General features: G+C 38.1%; 1 protein-coding gene across 1 annotated transcript; it reads right to left on the bottom strand.

The window, feature by feature from the left end:
* Positions 1-211: 211 nt before the first annotated feature.
* On the bottom strand, positions 212-15251 carry LOC104591541 (phytochrome-associated serine/threonine-protein phosphatase). The gene is made up of 10 exons (XM_010250411.3): positions 15010-15251; positions 13450-13596; positions 13272-13339; positions 7156-7213; positions 2808-2918; positions 2654-2704; positions 2037-2180; positions 1867-1962; positions 1661-1732; positions 212-499 (listed from the first exon to the last, which is right to left on the bottom strand). Exons 1-10 carry the CDS (start codon positions 15088-15090, stop codon positions 416-418), a joined length of 912 nt encoding a protein of 303 aa, XP_010248713.1. The 5' UTR covers positions 15091-15251; the 3' UTR covers positions 212-415.
* Between the last annotated feature and the right edge of the window lie 2685 nt (positions 15252-17936).

Raw genomic sequence — 17936 nt, 5'->3', positions numbered from 1 at the left:
GAATTGTTTTCCCCTCAACCCAGTTCAGGGTCAATATTTTGAGCCTTTATATTGGATGTAACGATCCTGCCTGGACTGTTTCCATACGGCCATTAATGAATTTCGTTTTACACCAAAGAAAGCTAATAGATTAGATTCAAATGAAATTAATGTTCCATTACATGCTGCATTTAGCTAGGCAAAATCTCAGTTGGAGCAAAAACCTGGCCTAGAAAAGGAAAAAGTTTCCACTAAGCAGAAATAATAGCAATAAATCTGTAATATACAACACATTCAAACTGCAATAAGACCAGAGAAGCTCAGGCAAATCTTTAATTGCCAAAAATAATCATCTACCTTCACTTTCATAGTTCTTTCCTTTCCACTGACAAGTAGCTAGATTATTCAAATAATTTTACAGATGACAAAATGGTACTCATAAGAAATATGAAACTCCTGTCCTGGGACCTCTCATCTGGTTGTTCTCCTCTGTTTCGGTGAAGAACTTCACTTCTCTCTCCTAGTTTAACCAAAAAATAATAATAGTAATAAATAAACAGAGCATCAGTGGTATAGACTAGCTGTGTTAAAAAATAATTAAATAAAGATATAATAAAACATTGGCAACTAGACCATGAGTACAAGTATTTAGGATCTGGTTCAACTTTTCTTTGGTAGATAGGTCTGGTTCAAATTAAGAGAACTTTAATGGATGGCAATTCTTAATGTACAGAGATTGGGTCCAGCAGGCCTTAGTTTTGTTTATTTATTTAGCTACTTTATTTCGCTGCAAGGTTCAAAGTACCGGCACGTATAGGCCGATACGTATCGTATCGGGAGCACCCCGATATGCCCCTACAGAGGGTGTATCAGGGTTCTGACCGGTTCAGGGGGTGGATGAGCCTTAAACTAGCCCCCCTGAACCGATTTAAAAAAAAAATACAAAAAAGTAAAAAAAGGACCGATACTGCCCGATACGTATCGATATTTAGAACCTTGTTTCGCTGTAGTGGGTCAGCCGCCCAAGGGTGCCTCTCTCTGTCCCTTGATTTCTTAAGGGATAGAGAAAGGTTCGAATCAGCCCTCCACTCCTCCCTTCTTTTGTCTTCTCCTTTCTCCTGAACAGCTTTTTATTCCTTCTTCATTTCCTTTTTTTCTACTTTGCGATCAGGATTATTGCTGAATTATATTTCCTCTCTTAACATTTGAAAATGCAGACAGGAATCCATACTCAGTTGGGAAACATTAAACCTAGAGAATGAACCATCCAAATCCTTGTGTTGGGCATTCCAATACACTCCAAAGGTTGACAACCTCAAACAGGTTCCATTAACTGGTAAGTCCACTTTGGCCTCTAAAAAGCAAATATTTTAAAGTTCAGAGGTCAGTTCAGCTCTTCAGAAAGCCACCTTTAGATCTGTTTGACATGTCAGATATGGGATCAGATTGCCTAATTTAAATGGCTTTTCTAATTCAGCTGTTCTGTCAGTACGATCATACTCGGGCAGTCAAGATGTGAACATGAACAAACTTACTGTTTCAACAAATGAAACCCAGATCAAACCAGGTCAGCAAGAAAGCCAGAGCAGTTCAGGGTAGATTTAATCATTCTAGAGCATGCATAGAACCATAACAGTAATAGTAATAGAATGAAAGCTTGCAAGGTTATACAATATGATACCATATTCTCATTGAAGCTCAAAATAGAAGCTACATTGCCACACCGATAACAATAATTTGGTGCAGACCAAACCTGCAAAAAGAAACAAAATGCTCATTAGCCATTATGATGTTAAACAAAAGTGAGGAGGAGGCAGCAATTGCAAGAATTTAAGGTTAATAAGATTGCAAGTGAAACATGGCAAGTTATAAAAGAATTCAACTCACGGTTACAAGGCCTTTGTCCTGAAACATGTACTTGAGACCTTCTTGTACAAGTTGGTGGGCTCGACAAACCAGATCGAGGTTATTTATGTGATTGAACTGCAGAAGAAATGAAACTGTAATAAAAGGCACAGGTGATTTGGATCTTGGAAGTTGGGAATATGTTTATTTACCTCAGATGTAACCCTTGATCCAAAAAGCCAGCCAGCACCACGTGGGCTGACTGCCCAGGTTTCAATCTCTTCAGGGTCACTCCACATGAGATCACAGAAAGGCCCCTCATGAGGAATTTCGCAATTACGTTCAATAACCCTTATCTGTCAAAGTAAAAAAACACATGGAACTGTGAAGAGCTAATACCAACTCTGTATCACAAGAAGAAACTGATTCCCCAGAAATTCTATTTCTTTGGGGTGGTGGGGAGTGGATGAAAGGGGAGACAATTGTCTACGAAAAAAAGGTATGTGCAGTTGTGCATAAAATCACAGATCATCCAAGGGATACTAGAGAATTCATGAAATGAAGTAATAGATACTTTTTCTTTTCCATTTCTGATCACCAAGTGTCAAATCAATCTTGTATCCTGGGTAGAGTACAGCAGACAATGATCCCATGTCCCCCTAGTAAATTGATTTCTTTTGCATGGTATAACAAATACATGAAATAAATGGAAGAGAAAAGTCCACCAAAATAATTAGTAACCAGAATGCCAAGATCTTGCATTAGATATGACCAGGAAGAAATTTTAACATGTGATCAGAAAGATCAAGAAAAGGAGCAAATTATAAACCTGGTCAATTGTTCGAACATCAGGAGAAAGACCACCATGGACACAAAGAACCTGAACGAGTAGAAGTAAAAAGGAACTGATGAGCAAAATGCAAATCAGAAAACCAAGAAAAAGAGAAAAATCCAGGCATAAGAATGAAAAGAAGGGATTGTACAGTTCCATCTATAATTGCTGAAAGTGTCAGGTAGTCAAAAACATCAGTGCAGAATCGCCAGGCATTAGCATTCCCATACTTCCTCTGGCATTCATCATAAAAGCCATATACCTAGCAAATGTAGATATAATACACCAGTAAGCATCTTATAGATAGGTTAATCAATTAGTCCCTTACCTCAATTGAAGGATTTAGATGAGGTTTTAAATTTACCAAAGACCAATAGAATGTGTGTGTGTGTGTGAGAGAGAAAGAGAGAGAGAGAGAACCTAGGCACACTATGTTAATGGTTCAGCAAAGACCAATAGAATGTGTGTGTGTGAGAGAGAAAGAGAGAGAGAGAGAGAACCTAGGCACACTATGTTAATGGTTCAGCAACAGACTGACCATAACAAGTCTATTCTTCTGTTGCTGAAGATGAGACGGGGAATACAGTAATGTGGATGACATGATAGATCTATTCAGCTCAACCAACACTTTCTTATCTAAGGAAAACCTTCTATTTTTGTTTTACATTACGGCATGGTGTTCATACCCAATTAACAAACTCAAACTAACAGAATCAATGCATGGCACTAACAGCTAGATGCTGGCAAATGTTTAGACAGTCTAAACCCAAATCAATGCTAATTGTGCAACCAAGCTCCAACATCAGTCAAACCAATACACGGAAAACCAACAGTACCATTTCCCTCCTTGCTAAGTGGCATCTTTCAGGTATAATTAATGCCTAAATAAAAATGTGAAGTATTGAACCAAGTACAGAATTAAGTGATGTTTCCACATGGTCAGTGTGAAGCAAGAGTTTAAAGGAACATATATAGTAACACCAATATTTGGATTAATCTCACCAATTGTCATCATAATTATCAAGGCAATGCCTAGGCATGTGCCTAGGTGACAAGGCATTTTTTTATCGCCAACAGAAAACAGATTTTATTACTTAGGATAAATGCAAGTACAAGAGTGTGAGTTAACAAATCAGTTAGAAAACTTGAGCATAGTCCCTGCCATCTCACCCTGAGTCATACTTAATTACAACTAAGCCCAAAACATTTCTTGTCTAGTAACCCCTTCCTTTGCTAACCCATCAGCCAAACTGCCAGCTGATCTTTGTACCAATTGTATTTCCAATTGCATATCTTTGGAATGCCAGTCAAACCATCTTATTTCATTTCTGTAGATCCAGTTTGCTGCAATGCTCTTCAATAACCAGCTAATAACCACTTTAGAATCTCATTCAATGACCAGTTTGTTGATCTCCATTTCCTTTGCTTTTTACACCCCAACAACTGCTGCCTTCAACTTCACCCCCATGTTTTAAAAGTGCAAGGGGCAAAAAAAGCACAAGGGCCAATATGCGCCTGAGGCGCAAGGTGCAAAAATACAAAAGTGGTTATTAGCTGATACATAAAAAATGCAAAAAAAAAAAGTCAGAAAATTCAAAAAATGCAAAAAAATATCAAAAATAATATTAATAAGAAATATCAACTTAAATTTTAAAATTAATGGTTTAAAAAACCTATTATCTAAAATTAAAATACATAAACATAACATGTAAAGCATATTCAAATGAAAAATTAAAAATAAAATCAAACATATAAAACATTTTCAAGCATGTACAGGCCACAATCTCTTTTTTTCCTCAATTGCATTACTTCAAGTAGCTAATGTGATGTAAAACATATTACATTCCTGATTCTACGGGTCGCTTTTGTGCCACGCCCCTTGATGCAAGTCCAAACAAGTCCATGTTAGGGTCTTAAGTTCTTAATTCTCACACAAAAAATAATGATTTTATAATTTTAATTGGCTTTTAAGAAGATATTTTATTAAGATAAATGAATGAACAACATTAACAAATAGGGGGTTCTTAGAGCTCCAGTAAATGGACTTGTTTGGGCTTGCCTCGAGGGGCATGGTCAAGGGTCTGGGGGCAGAGCCCCCAGCCCAGCCTCTAGGGTCAGAAAAAACAAAAAAGCATGCAATTTTCAAAAGGCGCACGCCTGGGCCAAGGCACAAGGCACATCAAGTGCACGCCTACGCACACCAGCCATGCGCCTTTTGAAAGTGCTGCGCCTAGGACCTGGGCAAGGCGCCTACCCTAAAATGTGCCTCACCTGTGCGCCTAGGCACGCCTTTTAAATCACTGCTCCACTATCGGACCGGAATACAAAGCATTTAAAGTCCCATTCTTGTCTCTTATTACACCCCCCATTCCAGATGGGCTAGGTGATAAAGACATTTTCTGGGAGGCTCCTTTTCATCATACCTTTTTTCATACACGCACATGCACAGTCACACCCACACGCACACACAAAATGTTGTCATTCCACAGAAATATTGTTGGGGTTCCTCGGAAAACAATATAGTTGATTTTCTGTTCCAAGAACACCAGAAATATTCCATTAAAACAAACCAAATGCCACCTTAGTAATTAGGCCCATGGTAATACAAACGCATTTCTTCTCTAAACTGCAGTTCAGAGAGTTAGGAGTGGAAATATATTGCATCCATGTTCCTAATCTTTATGGATAGCAATCCCAACAATTTAGGTTTGTGTGTATCCACATGTTCTTTCTGTGTTTAAGGGGTTTATCTTCTATGGATGTGGGAGTAAAGCATTCCTACTTCTTGTTGTTTTTCAACTCCAAATGCTTCTATGGAAGCATTTTATTTGATATCAGTAGATGACATTCTGAGGGATTGGAACAAAGTAGCAAATTCCTCCACGATTGGAAATAAAGTTATTATGGAATGGAAGCCTCCTTCAAATTACAGACTGATGCTCAACTTTGATGACAGTTCATTAGGAACTCAGGCCTGTCAAGAATTGGAGGCATGCTTACGGATACAGAAGGCAAAGTGGTGGCTTTATTCTCAGGCCCAGTTGGAGTTGGGAATTACCCAAGAGCTGAAGTGATGGCAGTGCTTCAAGGAATGAAGTTTACAAAACAACTCGGCATTCAACATGTAGAGATGGAGGGGGATTCAAAGCTGGTAATCTCATGGATGAGTGACACCAATCCAGGGGTGTGGATCCACAGGCAAATCATAAGAGAGACTAAGAGTTTAGCAAGGGAGATGGGGGCCACATTTAGATGGGTGAAGAGAACTGCAAATGGAATGGCTGACTCATTGGCAAGCAAGGGGTGTATAGGGAACAATTTTTTTGGGAAGAATTGCAATTGGGTTTGCTAGAAGATTATAAAAGGGCTGATTATCATAATTCTGTACCAGCACTAATTTGTAATATTTTTTAAGTTAAATTAATGAATCACTTATTAATCAAAAAAAGAAAAAAGAAACATCTCTCTCGACATCATACACTAAGCTATTAACTTGGAAGTAACCCACTGAAACTTGTCTCTAAATACCAAAAAAAACGCCAAAATTATTCAGAACTTTTTTACCAATATAAATTTACATATTTGAAGATTTTCCTATCCTTTTACCCAACAATCAGTTTGAGCTTAGTAACCTAAACAACTTCCAAAACCTTTGCCACTTTGCCCCTCTATTCTCCAAGTGCGACCACGCCATGCCAGTTTATGACAATGACCAAGCAATGCCCGAATTCAATCCAACTAATAAACAGATTGCATTTTCAAATCTGATTCAATCTGATTATAGAAAAATGGATATCCAAATCCTGCTTAAACAAAATCAAATTTGAATTCAAAACGAATTGACTTGAATCCACTCTGCATCCCTACAAAGACCTGAGCCACACAATCACCCATATCATCACACCAAACAACACCGCCCATAATTTACTAATAAAATTACAACCATCATAGCAAAAACTTACTATTGAACAAAGTAAGCAACCAAAAACAACAGAAACATTGAAAAAAATCCTCTATAAATTGGAAATACTTGGCAAGTTTCTGAACATGCCACAATAGTCTAATGGAAAAATATGCTCAACTTCAGGACACACAGACACATATTCCAGGTAGATAATAACACAGTCTACCAAAGGGTTAGCATTAAATGTAGCTCACTTGCAAGAGAACAGAACCCACCTTCATGATCTCACACTTCAAAGATCTTCTCAGCAAAACCTGACCCAATAGATGATTCTAACCATCCAATATATCAAGCAGATGCTTTATCGTACCAAAGAATGCAGTATTTCAGATTGTTAAGACAGGACCAACCATTTTGGATAATCTTTGATTATCCTAATTGGGACCAACAGATGGTAGTTCTCACCGTCCTGCGTGTGTCATTCAGTTGGTGAATTGTCCACACAAACTACCAGATGGGTATCTTAAATTTCCTCCATAAAGAGCCAGTTCAATAATGCAAAACCTTATACCTATAGCATAATATGAAAGCATACCTGAGTTAGTTGCCTGCTCTCATGGTTTCCACGCAAAAGAGTTATGTTAGCAGGATATCTATTAAGAAACACAGAACACAGAAATCAGAATGTGCAACCTCTTTACATTTCTCTTGTCAAATATAAAATTGAGAAATCATACAGTTGCAATATTTCTTCTTCAAGAAATAAAAACGAGTTATATTTTGGAATGTCTTCTTGAAATGCAAATGTCAGAAACAGATAACATCACAGGAAGGACAACATTTCAAATAGTACCTAGGTTGCCAATAGTGCTTTGACCCCACCTCAGGAAGGCTTCATTAAGTTCAATTTTGATGGAAGCAGCTATGGAAAATAGAAATCTGGATCCTGGAGTTGGAAAAGGCTTTTAGGAATAAAGGTCATATTAAAGCAATGTTTTCAGATCCAATTTGAATTGGGCAGTCCACAATTCACCCTTGTCTAAATCTGAGCATACTAGAACGTCTAACTATTCAACACTTGCCATTATAGGGGGAGCTGGACATGGTGTGGTCATGGGGTTTTACTTGGAGGTAGAAGAAATATACATAGTGGATGTGATGGAAAAATCTTTGGAGGACATGACCATGGAAGGAATACTCAATATTGCACATGTTGCAAGAGAGAAGAGCACACCATCAATTATCTTTTTTTTTTATCAGTATCAAGAAACTTTATTAATGATGTGAAACTATGTGAAACTTTAAGTACAAAAGGGGGGAGGTAAAATGTCTTAACTCCTCACCAACAGAATACATTGGAAGAAAGTTAAAAATTAGCCCAAAATATAGATTCCCTATTCACCCTTTGCTTGGCTAACCCATCAGCAAATGAGTTAGCAGTCCTCTTCACCCTGCTGTAGTGCATTACAATATCCTACTCAGCCATTTGAATTTTTTCTTCTCATTGTTATAACTCCACAAACCACTGTCTTCTTCCTTTAGCCACCTCTGTGTCACCTTCAAGGACCAAACGTCTAATGTTCAAATCTCTTGCTCTTTGGATACCTTCCAGGTCTACAAGAATCTCAGCCCCAAGAGAGTCTCCTCCAATTGGGCCTGAGAACATGGCAGTAATAACCCCATCATCATTCCTGAACACTCCCCCAATCCCAAAAGGCCCTGGATTCCTTAAGCAACTACCATCAAAATTCAGTTTTATGAACCCAGAGGGAGGACGGGACCAAGAGGGGCTACGAGTCCTCTTACATAGGGCAGAGGTAGCTATCTCTTTCCAATTTCTTACCAAACCAGCCACAGAATAACCTAAGAACATCTCTATAGTTTTCAGCCAGCGGGTTACCCTTAATAGTATTAGATCTAATAAGTTTTCAAGGGTTCTTTCCTTGTCTAAAAAGATTCGTGAGTTTCTTTCTTCCCATAGGGACCAACACACTGCTGCCCTAATGTTTCTCCACATAATCTTCCCTCTCTTCTTCAGCCATCTGAAAAATGAAGAGAACAATCTTTGGACGCTCCCAAGGGGAATCCAAATACACTCAAAGAAGGAAAAAACCCACTCCTATACTGTTTTAGCAACCGAACAAATAACCATAAGGTGGTAACCAATTTCCCCATCAGCTTTACAGAGAGCACACCTATTAGGAAGTAAAGAAGCCACTCCCATACTGTTTTAGCGACCGAACAAGTAACCATAAGGTGGTAACCAATTTTCCCATCAGCTTTACAGAGAACACACCTATTAGGAAGTAAACAAGAATTGGGTCTCTTTTTCTGAAGTAGGTCATTTGTGTTAATTCTTTCCAAGAAAGTTTCCCAACAAAAACTACCAACCCGAGGAGGAATGGGCTTACTCCAAATTTCTTTAATAGGCTCAAAAGGCTGAGTTAATGTCTCAAAAAACGAAGCACAAGAGAAAGTACCTGAGGAGGAAGGGGTCCAAAATCTGGTGTCCTCCTTATTAGGGTTCAAGAAGGCATTTTCAAGGATGCCTAACAAAGACATGATGCAGCCCAAATCTGTATCCCTAATTGCCCTTCTCAGGCCTAGGTTCCACCCAAAACTAGAAGAAGATTCTGAAGGGCTTAAGAAGGATGATATGGGTTCGTTTTTCAAATCTGACAGAGCATACAAAGAGGGAAATTGGTCCATCAAAGGTGAGTTCCCAACCCAATGGTGCTCCCAAAATTTTATTCTATTACCGGAGTTAAGACCATACCTGATCCAAGGGGAGAAAACTGAAAGCAAATCATGAATGGCTTTCCAAGGAGAGGCAGTTGTAGACCTTGCCATAATTCTAGGTTCCCAACCATTGTCTTCCAGCCCATGTATGCTAGCCACAATCTTTGTCCACAATTTGTCTTCTTCCAATGGAAACCTCCATAACCATTTCCCCAACAATGCCATGTTCCTTTTCCTAATATTCCCAATCCCAAGACCTCCTAGCTTTTTACATCTAGTTACCACCTCCCAATTGTCCTCATGATTTGAATAGTGTTTAGATTATATTCTCACTTTGCTAAGGACATACTGTGAAGTTTTATCATATAACTTAATGGCATGTCATATAGATATTTTAATCATGTTACATATCAAGAGGGAAGTGTTGCTAGTACAATACCTAGTAACACCCAAAACAACATTTTCCAGCTACTAACAGAGTGATTAAGTGAATATTTCGAAGGAATATGTAAGCCTGATCTAATTCCCAAGCCTGTTTGTGAGTTTGTCCACTACTACTTTAGCCAGTCACGTATTGATTCAACCTGTCTTGTCTCTACATAATTTGCCCCTTGCGCTATTAACTCTGGACCTTCCAATCACATGACATGACAGGTACTCAATATTTACTTCTCATTTTAGTCCCTACATTTCCTCATCTAAGCAAATTTTACTTGTTAATGGGTACGTCAGCCCCTCTAACCAAGATGAGATAGCCAGGACATTTGTAGATCACTTCAAATCCTTTTGCAGAAGATCTTTGGGTGAAAGATTGAATGTAGAAGGGTTAGAGTGGCCCTTATTAGAAGAGGAAGCAGCAAGATGGCTAGAAAGGGATTTTGAGGATGAGAAGATAAAAAAGGCAATCTTTTCAATGGACAAAACTAAAGCACCGAGTCCAGATGAATTTACAATGGCTTTCTATTAGGATTGTTGGGAAGCAGTGAAAGATGAGCTCTTGGAACTTCGAAGTCTTTAAGGAATTCTCAAACACACACACTGTCAACCCTGGAGTTAATGCAACTTTCTTGTCTCTAATTCCAAAAAAAAATTTGATGCTAGCCAACCCAAGGATTTCTCAAACACACGCTGTCAACCCTGGAGTTAATGCAACTTTCTTGGCTCTAATTCCAAAAAAAAAAATCCAATGCTAGCCAACCCAAGGATTTCCATCCCATTAGTTTGATGGAAAATATCTATAAAATAATTGCTAAAGTTTTGTCATTGAGGATTAAAGCAGTACTTCCATCCCTCATCAGCTAGTTTCATGGAGCTTTTGTTCAAGGGAGACAAATAATTGATCAAATCCTAATAGCCAATGAATGTGTAGAGGGAATGAAGAGGGGTACAGGTGTTATTGTCCCAAACTATATTGTCAAACCATATTTTCCGGATGAAGGCTCCATGGTTACTTAGTTCCTCTTTGCCTTTGTCCATCCCTCCTACCTCTCGAACTATAGACCTAGCCCCTAAGCCACCCATTACTTTAAGTTTATACAAGATGGAGAAATAATATTGCTTCTCAATCAAGACCTTTTGCGTCTGTGGATCCACCTCTTGAGTTTTCTCCTAAGCATCTAGAGTTGTGTATTGGAGTTTGTAGTTTTATATCCTCTTTTCCATTGACCTCTATTCCCAAGTCTATTCAAGAAGCAATATCTAACCCAAGTTTGACAATAACAATGGAAATAACAGCCTTAAACAAAAATGGCACCTGAGAACTTGTACCTCTTCCACCAAGGTAAGAAATGTGTTGGGTTCTATTGAGTTTATACTATTAAGAATCCACTAGGTAGTTAGAGTTGAAAGGTTGAAAGCCCATCTTAGTTGCATAGAGTCTAGCAATCATGACATTACTATCAAGTTCTCTTGGTCCCACTTCTCTTAGGAACCATACACATCTGGTATACCTGATATGTTATATCTGCATGCTCAAATCTGAAATAAAAAATTCAAACCTCACAATCTGCTCAATCTGAATAGTAGATGTTCTAACATCTTCATAGAGGATCAGGAAGTCCATGCTTATCACAAAGAATGGATCTTGATTGTTTTGACCACCACCATCCTCATCATTATCGTCATCATCATCTAAGCCTTGGATTGACTACATGAATCCTGTTTTGGCATTTCGTTCTGTTCAGTGCCATATCCATCATTAAATCACGAGCACTTAAATAATTTCTTATTACTTCCACCCAAAACCTTTTCGGTCTGCCCCTAGCTCTTCTAGCCCCCTCACCTTGTAATAGATCACTTTTTTTCTAATAGGTGCTGTAGATGGTCTTCTATGCACAGGACCAAACCAACTCAAACTACTTTCTCTCATTTTATCACCTACTGGGGCTACTCCTAGGTTCCTTTATATGATTTCATTTCTAAACTTATCATTTCTAGTTTTACCATTCACCCATCTAAGCATTTACTTTTCTGCCAAATTCATTTTCTGGACATGCTTCTTAACTGCCCAACCTAAATCTTGGTTATTTTGACCAAGAAATGGAAAACTAAAACATCAAAAATAATATTTAAAAAATCTTCTTTGGCTGATTGGTTCAATATTTCTGAACTACCAAGAACAAATACACAAGAAAGAAAAAGAAAGGAATGAGGATCTGATCTGATGCTTATTTTTTCTGCTACAAACAGAAAGATCTGAGAGTTTATTTTTGCTCTGATACCATGTTTTCAATCATAGATCAGAAACAAAGAACAAAAAGGAGGAAAGAAAAGGGGAGACAGAGAGAGGAGGAAGAAGAAGAAGATTAAAATAGAGTAGGGCTGGTGTCTCCATCATTCTCTCTATAACCATTATAATCTTTACACATTGGAGTTCAAACCATGTCCTACACCTATGGATCCTATTATGAAGTTGGTTGTAGATTAAGGGAAATTGATCAATGACCATGGTGAGTGCAATTTTTTAGGGCTACACAATGAGGGGCAGTCCATCCCCCAACCCAGGTGCAGGCGGGATTCAATCCCCAAGTCTCCGCTACAACCAGAAGGAGACCTTACCAAGCAGCTGGTTAGCACCTTGCAACCATGGTGAGTGCAAATATTTAGTTGGAAAACTAAACTACCTTCAATTACTTGTCCTGACATCTCATTTGCAGCAAGTGTAACTAACCAGGTTCTGGATGCACCACTCCACACTTGGAAGTTGTTTATCATATATTAAAGTATCTAAAAGGGTCACCAGATCATGGATTGTTGTATAAGGACCATGGAAGTTTTAGTATTACAGTATTTACAAAGGTTGATTAAGCTGGATCACCTTCAGGATGGACAATTGTCTACAGGTTGTTGCACTTTTTTAGGGAGTAATCTGGTTACCTAAAGAGTGAGAAACAAGTGTAGTGACAAATCAAATGCTGAAGCTTAGTACTAGGCTATGAATCATACCACATGTCAGCTAATATGAGCCATATGGCTAAAGACCTTTCTACAGGAGCTGGGGATACCAGTGAAACTACCCATGAGTGCTTGATAAAGACATTAGCACTCCCCGTGTCAACTTGGGGAATCAGCTTGCTGACCTATTCACAGTCCATAAATCTACCTCTGGCTGACTTTATTTGTAGCAAGCTGGGATTATATAACATGAACTGACCAGCTTGAGAGGGATTGTGGAATTGACTTTAGCATAACAGTAGAGTCCTAAAGTTCAAAATGAGAAACAGAAAGAAAGGGGTAGAAAGATCTCCAAATATTATCGAATATGCTATGATTTCTTTATCAAGGTATCCAAGTTATAGATAGAAGGGAAGAACATCTATAAACACATATAATATTTAAGTTACGGTTATAGGAAGTTGCATTATGCTTTGACAGAGTAAGAATGCAACAGACGTTAAGACAAAAAACCAGGACAAAGACAGAGGAATGCTATTTGTATCATTCATATAATTAATAGTTATATATTGTACATACCTTGCTTTGAGAAGCAAAAGAATTGTAAAAACTTCTAGACTGTTGTAGCCACGATCAACAAAATCTCCCTGCCAATGATTTAGGAAGACTTGAAGTCTACAGAAATAAGTGCATAATAACATGTGACAAAAACAAGTTACAAAATTAGAGTTAAAAGAAGCAAGCATTTAAAGTTTACCATAAATATGTAATTTGTCTCTGGTACATGACCTCCTGTCTGAAAGAGTTTCATTAGATCATGAAACTGGCCATGAATATCACCACAAACAGTAACTGGGCTATTAACTGGCTGGACATTTGACTCCTCAATTAAGATCTCTTTCACCTACAAAGGGCATCATTCATATGTCAACATAAAAAGGACACACCCAAGAATAACACAGGAATATTAGAAAAACAAGTAATAAAATGTCATGATAAAGAATAATGATAGACTGTACATAGGGCTCAGTTTGGAAGGAGTACAAATACAAATATGTACAGTACAATTACATACAAATAATACAAAATGCAAGGTTTAGCGCTCTACACATTTGTATTTGTACTCCTTCCAAATGGAGCCTAAGGCTGTATTAGGTAAGAGTGCAAATGCAGAACGGAAACGAATTTGCACTTTGGTTCAGTTTTGCAGGTGATTGGTAAGAGTATGTTTTTGTACTGACAATGAAAGTAAATTTCTTTTTTTTTTCAACTGTTTTTGCATTTAAAATGGGAACGAATTGGAAGCAAACTTTGCGCTCAAAGTTCACCAATGTAAAATAGGTTGGCTTCTATCACAACCAAACATGACACTGTAAATTTATCAGTGCAAAACCAAACCAAGTTTGTATCCTTCTATTTGAACAAATTTGCATTCATGCCAGTATATTCACTGCTTAAACTCTTACCAAACACAGCCTAATATACCCAGCAATAACCCTTCCACAAAATGACAGAGAGGGTGAGAGACCAAAGGAACTCCCAAGCAAAGCAACCATGATAATAAGGAAACTGGAACGACTAAGAATCTAAGAAGGTATTTGCCAATATGAACAATTATGAATTAAACTGATCTCTGAAATAGGAACCATTAAAAGTAGGTGAAGACAAATTTGGACCTGCCCCTTAGCTCTCAAGAACAAAAAAAAAAATCAATGCAGGAAAAACCTCCATACATTTCTCCAGAGTTACATAACAAAAAATAGGAAGGAGTCATTGATTGGTAGTTTCCTAAGTTAGCTGATGAAAGTTAAGCGCTATTTTACAATTGTTGTACCGTTCAAGATTGTGCAAAAACAGAAGATACATTTTAATTATTCTAGAACCTCAATCTTCCATATACTTCATGCCACGGAGACACTGTCAAACGGTACCGACACGCTCTCTGCTTTCAAGAGCATCTATTGCCACTATTAATAGTCTTTTGAAAAGACCACCAAGCTCCAATATTAGCAATAGGAAATCAATTAAGGTTTTGTTTTTGCCACACGTCAAGAACGTGATTACACTTTTGAAGGCGAAGACTGGAAGTGGGGTTTCAACGGAAAAGGCATATTTCAACCCTAGTGAAAAAAACTGAAAGAAAGAGCTACATTATACACCATGGGAACTACAAAATTCACAATTCCAAAACATAATATTTTAAGCTATTCACGGATTCCTATTTAATCCATGAACAAAAAGGCCTCTAATCCCTAAACGACTAAATCACATACGAGCATCGAGAAAAAACCTAGAAAAGACGATGTTAAAAACTTACATATTCGCACAAAAGCTGAAGCTCGTCTTCCGTTAAATGTTGCCCTTCTTTAACCTTTGAAATCCACAGATCTAGATCCATGGCAGAACTCAAGAGGCACTATCCTCAAACTTGCACTTCGACGAGCGACGCCCAGGCACAGGCAGAGAGAGAAGGATTTGAGAAGATGGCGAAGAGAGAAACAAATGGAAGAAATTTTATAATTCAAAAGCATTCGGAGACGGCGCCTTCTTTCATTTCTCAAATAAGAAATACGGGCCAAGGATTTTACAATTCTTTTTTTTTTTTGGGTGAAAAGCGATGTCAGTGGGTAGACCTGTTCATGGACCGGGTGGCCTGACGGGCCGGCCCGGCCTGCCCCGGCCCCCGGACGGGCTTGAACGTGGTTATAGGCCCGTAGGCTTAAATTCGGGCCAAAAAGCCCGGCCCGCAATAAATTCGAGCCGCGCTCGGGTTTTATCAAAATAGCCCGGCCCGACCCGACCTAATATTAGACTTAAAGTGAGTAATGTGATTATGTTCATTTGAATAAATTTTTTGATTTAAGAATGTAAAATTATGTTTTAAAACATAAAAGAAAGGAGAAAAAAATGATCTTGTAGGCCCATTGTTCATTTAAATAGGAAAAAGAACTATCTGAATTTTTAATTCTAATTTGAATAGGGAAATTTGTTTTTTTTATTAGATCGGGCTTCAGGCTTTTTATCAGGGTCGGGCTCGGACCCAAGTTATAGGCCTGTTGGTCAGGCCGGGCTCGGGCTCGGGCCTAGCATATTTCCCTTAATGACAAGTGAAAGCTTGGCCCGAGCCCGGCCCGAGCCCGGCCCGGCCCGGCCCGACCCATGAACAAGTCTATCAGTGGGTAGGGTTTAACCGATTGAACCGAACTGATTGTGTTGGTTCAGGTGATGTGATTTGTGTCAAGGGTGTTAGGCCCTGTTTGATGATTAAGTACTTGTTAAAAGAAGTACTTATTTTAATAACCACTTAAGGTTGTTTGGTAACCTACTTTTCACTTCATTTATTATATATGTTTTTAATCACTTATTGAGGTGGGGATGTTTGGTAAGCTACTTTCCCCATAAGTGTTTATATTGACACAAATGACAATTTTAACCCTCACTTGACATACTTTGAGTCCATGTAGACACCACCTCATGACAATTGAGAGCCCACGTAGACTCACACATGAATCGCCATGTGGACCCAATTAATAATAATAATAATAATAATACTATTATTATTATTTTCCACTCCTGTTATTCCCTTGAAAACTTACTAATCTGGCGATAGGTTCATCATCTTCAGTGTAATTTCCCTTCTCCTGTCCATTTCTCAGTGGTATTTTCCACTCCTATTATTCCAATAGCAGACCAAGACTTCCTTTGTTCCACAAACCTTGAATCGAACAAGTTGCAGAAGTTGTCGCCAATCCATTCACGCATGGAAGGAGGAATCAGACTCGACCATTTCGCCCTTGCGCACTCTACTCCCTGATCCATATCAGCGGAACACACCAAATTCACCTAGATTTTCTGTTTGTAGCATCAAACAATCGATCAAGATATCATTTATGTAAATCCGGACGACTTACATTGCGATGCTGACCTCTGTTCTGATCTCTCCAATAAACAATCACGAAAACCAACGAGTTCCCCAAATTACCCGACAAAACAATCGTCGCCCTTGTGTGTTGAGTGTTAAGAGGTGGAAGGAGGTGCACAGTCGTGTATTATGTTCTCGAGTTGGCGGAGAGATAGAGACAAGGAGAGAGAGGGAGAGAAAAATGAGAGAATGAGCGTGGGGTATTTTAGGCATTATAAAAAATTATCAAGGACCGGTTCGTCCCATTTTTTTTGAGAAGAGAGGGAGAGAAAAATGAGAGAATGAGTGTGGGGGTATTTTAGGTATTATAAAAAATTATCAAGGACTGGTTCATCCCATTTTTTTGGAGTACTTCTTCAAGTACTTTAAAAAAAAAAAAGCCAACTTGAAGTCACATTTTTAAAGAAGTACTTTAAAAAAAATACTTCCCCACTTTTTTACCGAACACCCATAAGTACTTAAAAACCGCTTAATGTGTGGTCCCATGTCTTAAAATAAGTACTTCTTTTAAGTGTTCTCAAACACTACCTTAGACTTGTTCGTTTTTAATTTGGTAATTTATCATCATAAATGAATTTATCTAGGAAATACATATCCAGATAATTGCATTTATTTGTGTTCTTTTATTTCTTATATAATAAGACTGATAATTTGTCATAAAAAGTCAATTATTAAAATAGACAACTTCGTTGCATTATGTGTTGATAATTTTCTCATAAATGGAAAATTTTATTTATCAACTTAGAGATGAATATCACTTATCAGGAAAACATAATTTTATCATGGGCTTTACATGAATCTGAAAAATGAATATGGGTATCTTAGTGAATAAAAACCAAAATTCCATTAATCAACTTTCCCCTCCTTTAAAATCTAGAAAACAAATGGGACCCTAGGGTACAATTTTGGTAGACTTGGGTTGGGAATTTGTTAAAATTCAAATTGCCCTTCCTAAAAATCAAGGCCCAATGCAATATAAAATCTTTAAATTAGGCTTTCAACTTGCACTCTTGCCTTGTTTGGTTCAAGGGAATAGGGATCTAGAATCAAAATAGGCTATTCCAATTTAAACTATTTGGTTGGGCGGAATCGGAATCCCGTTCCCATTACTACTGAAATGGCATTCCCCTATTTTCCCTGCCCCTCCCATGGGAATAAAATCTCATCCCTACTTATTCCAATTCCCATCCTTGAATATCGGATTCACCAGCCATTGGTAGGTAGCGTTGGTGTTCTTCAGGCTGAATGGCATTACTTTGTAGCATTAAAGTCCTTGGTCAGTGATGAATGCTCTTTTCTCTTGGTCGTTTGGATGCATTTGT

Source organism: Nelumbo nucifera, chromosome 3 (assembly GCF_055504915.1).
Source record: "Nelumbo nucifera cultivar China Antique chromosome 3, China Antique-T2T, whole genome shotgun sequence".
NCBI classification, from domain to species: domain Eukaryota; kingdom Viridiplantae; phylum Streptophyta; class Magnoliopsida; order Proteales; family Nelumbonaceae; genus Nelumbo; species Nelumbo nucifera.
This window is presented reverse-complemented; position numbering and strand designations above follow the sequence as displayed.

Bases quoted from the DNA above. Each gene is read 5' to 3' on its own strand.
- LOC104591541 (XM_010250411.3), bottom strand. From the start codon at position 15,090: ATGGATCTAGATCTGTGGATTTCAAAGGTTAAAGAAGGGCAACATTTA. The intron at 13,340-13,449 runs GTAAACTTTAAA...AATCATTGGCAG, and splicing joins AGACAAATTACATATTTATG to GGAGATTTTGTTGATCGTGG. The intron at 1,963-2,036 runs GTAAATAAACAT...TTTCTTCTGCAG, and splicing joins GATCAAGGGTTACATCTGAG to TTCAATCACATAAATAACCT.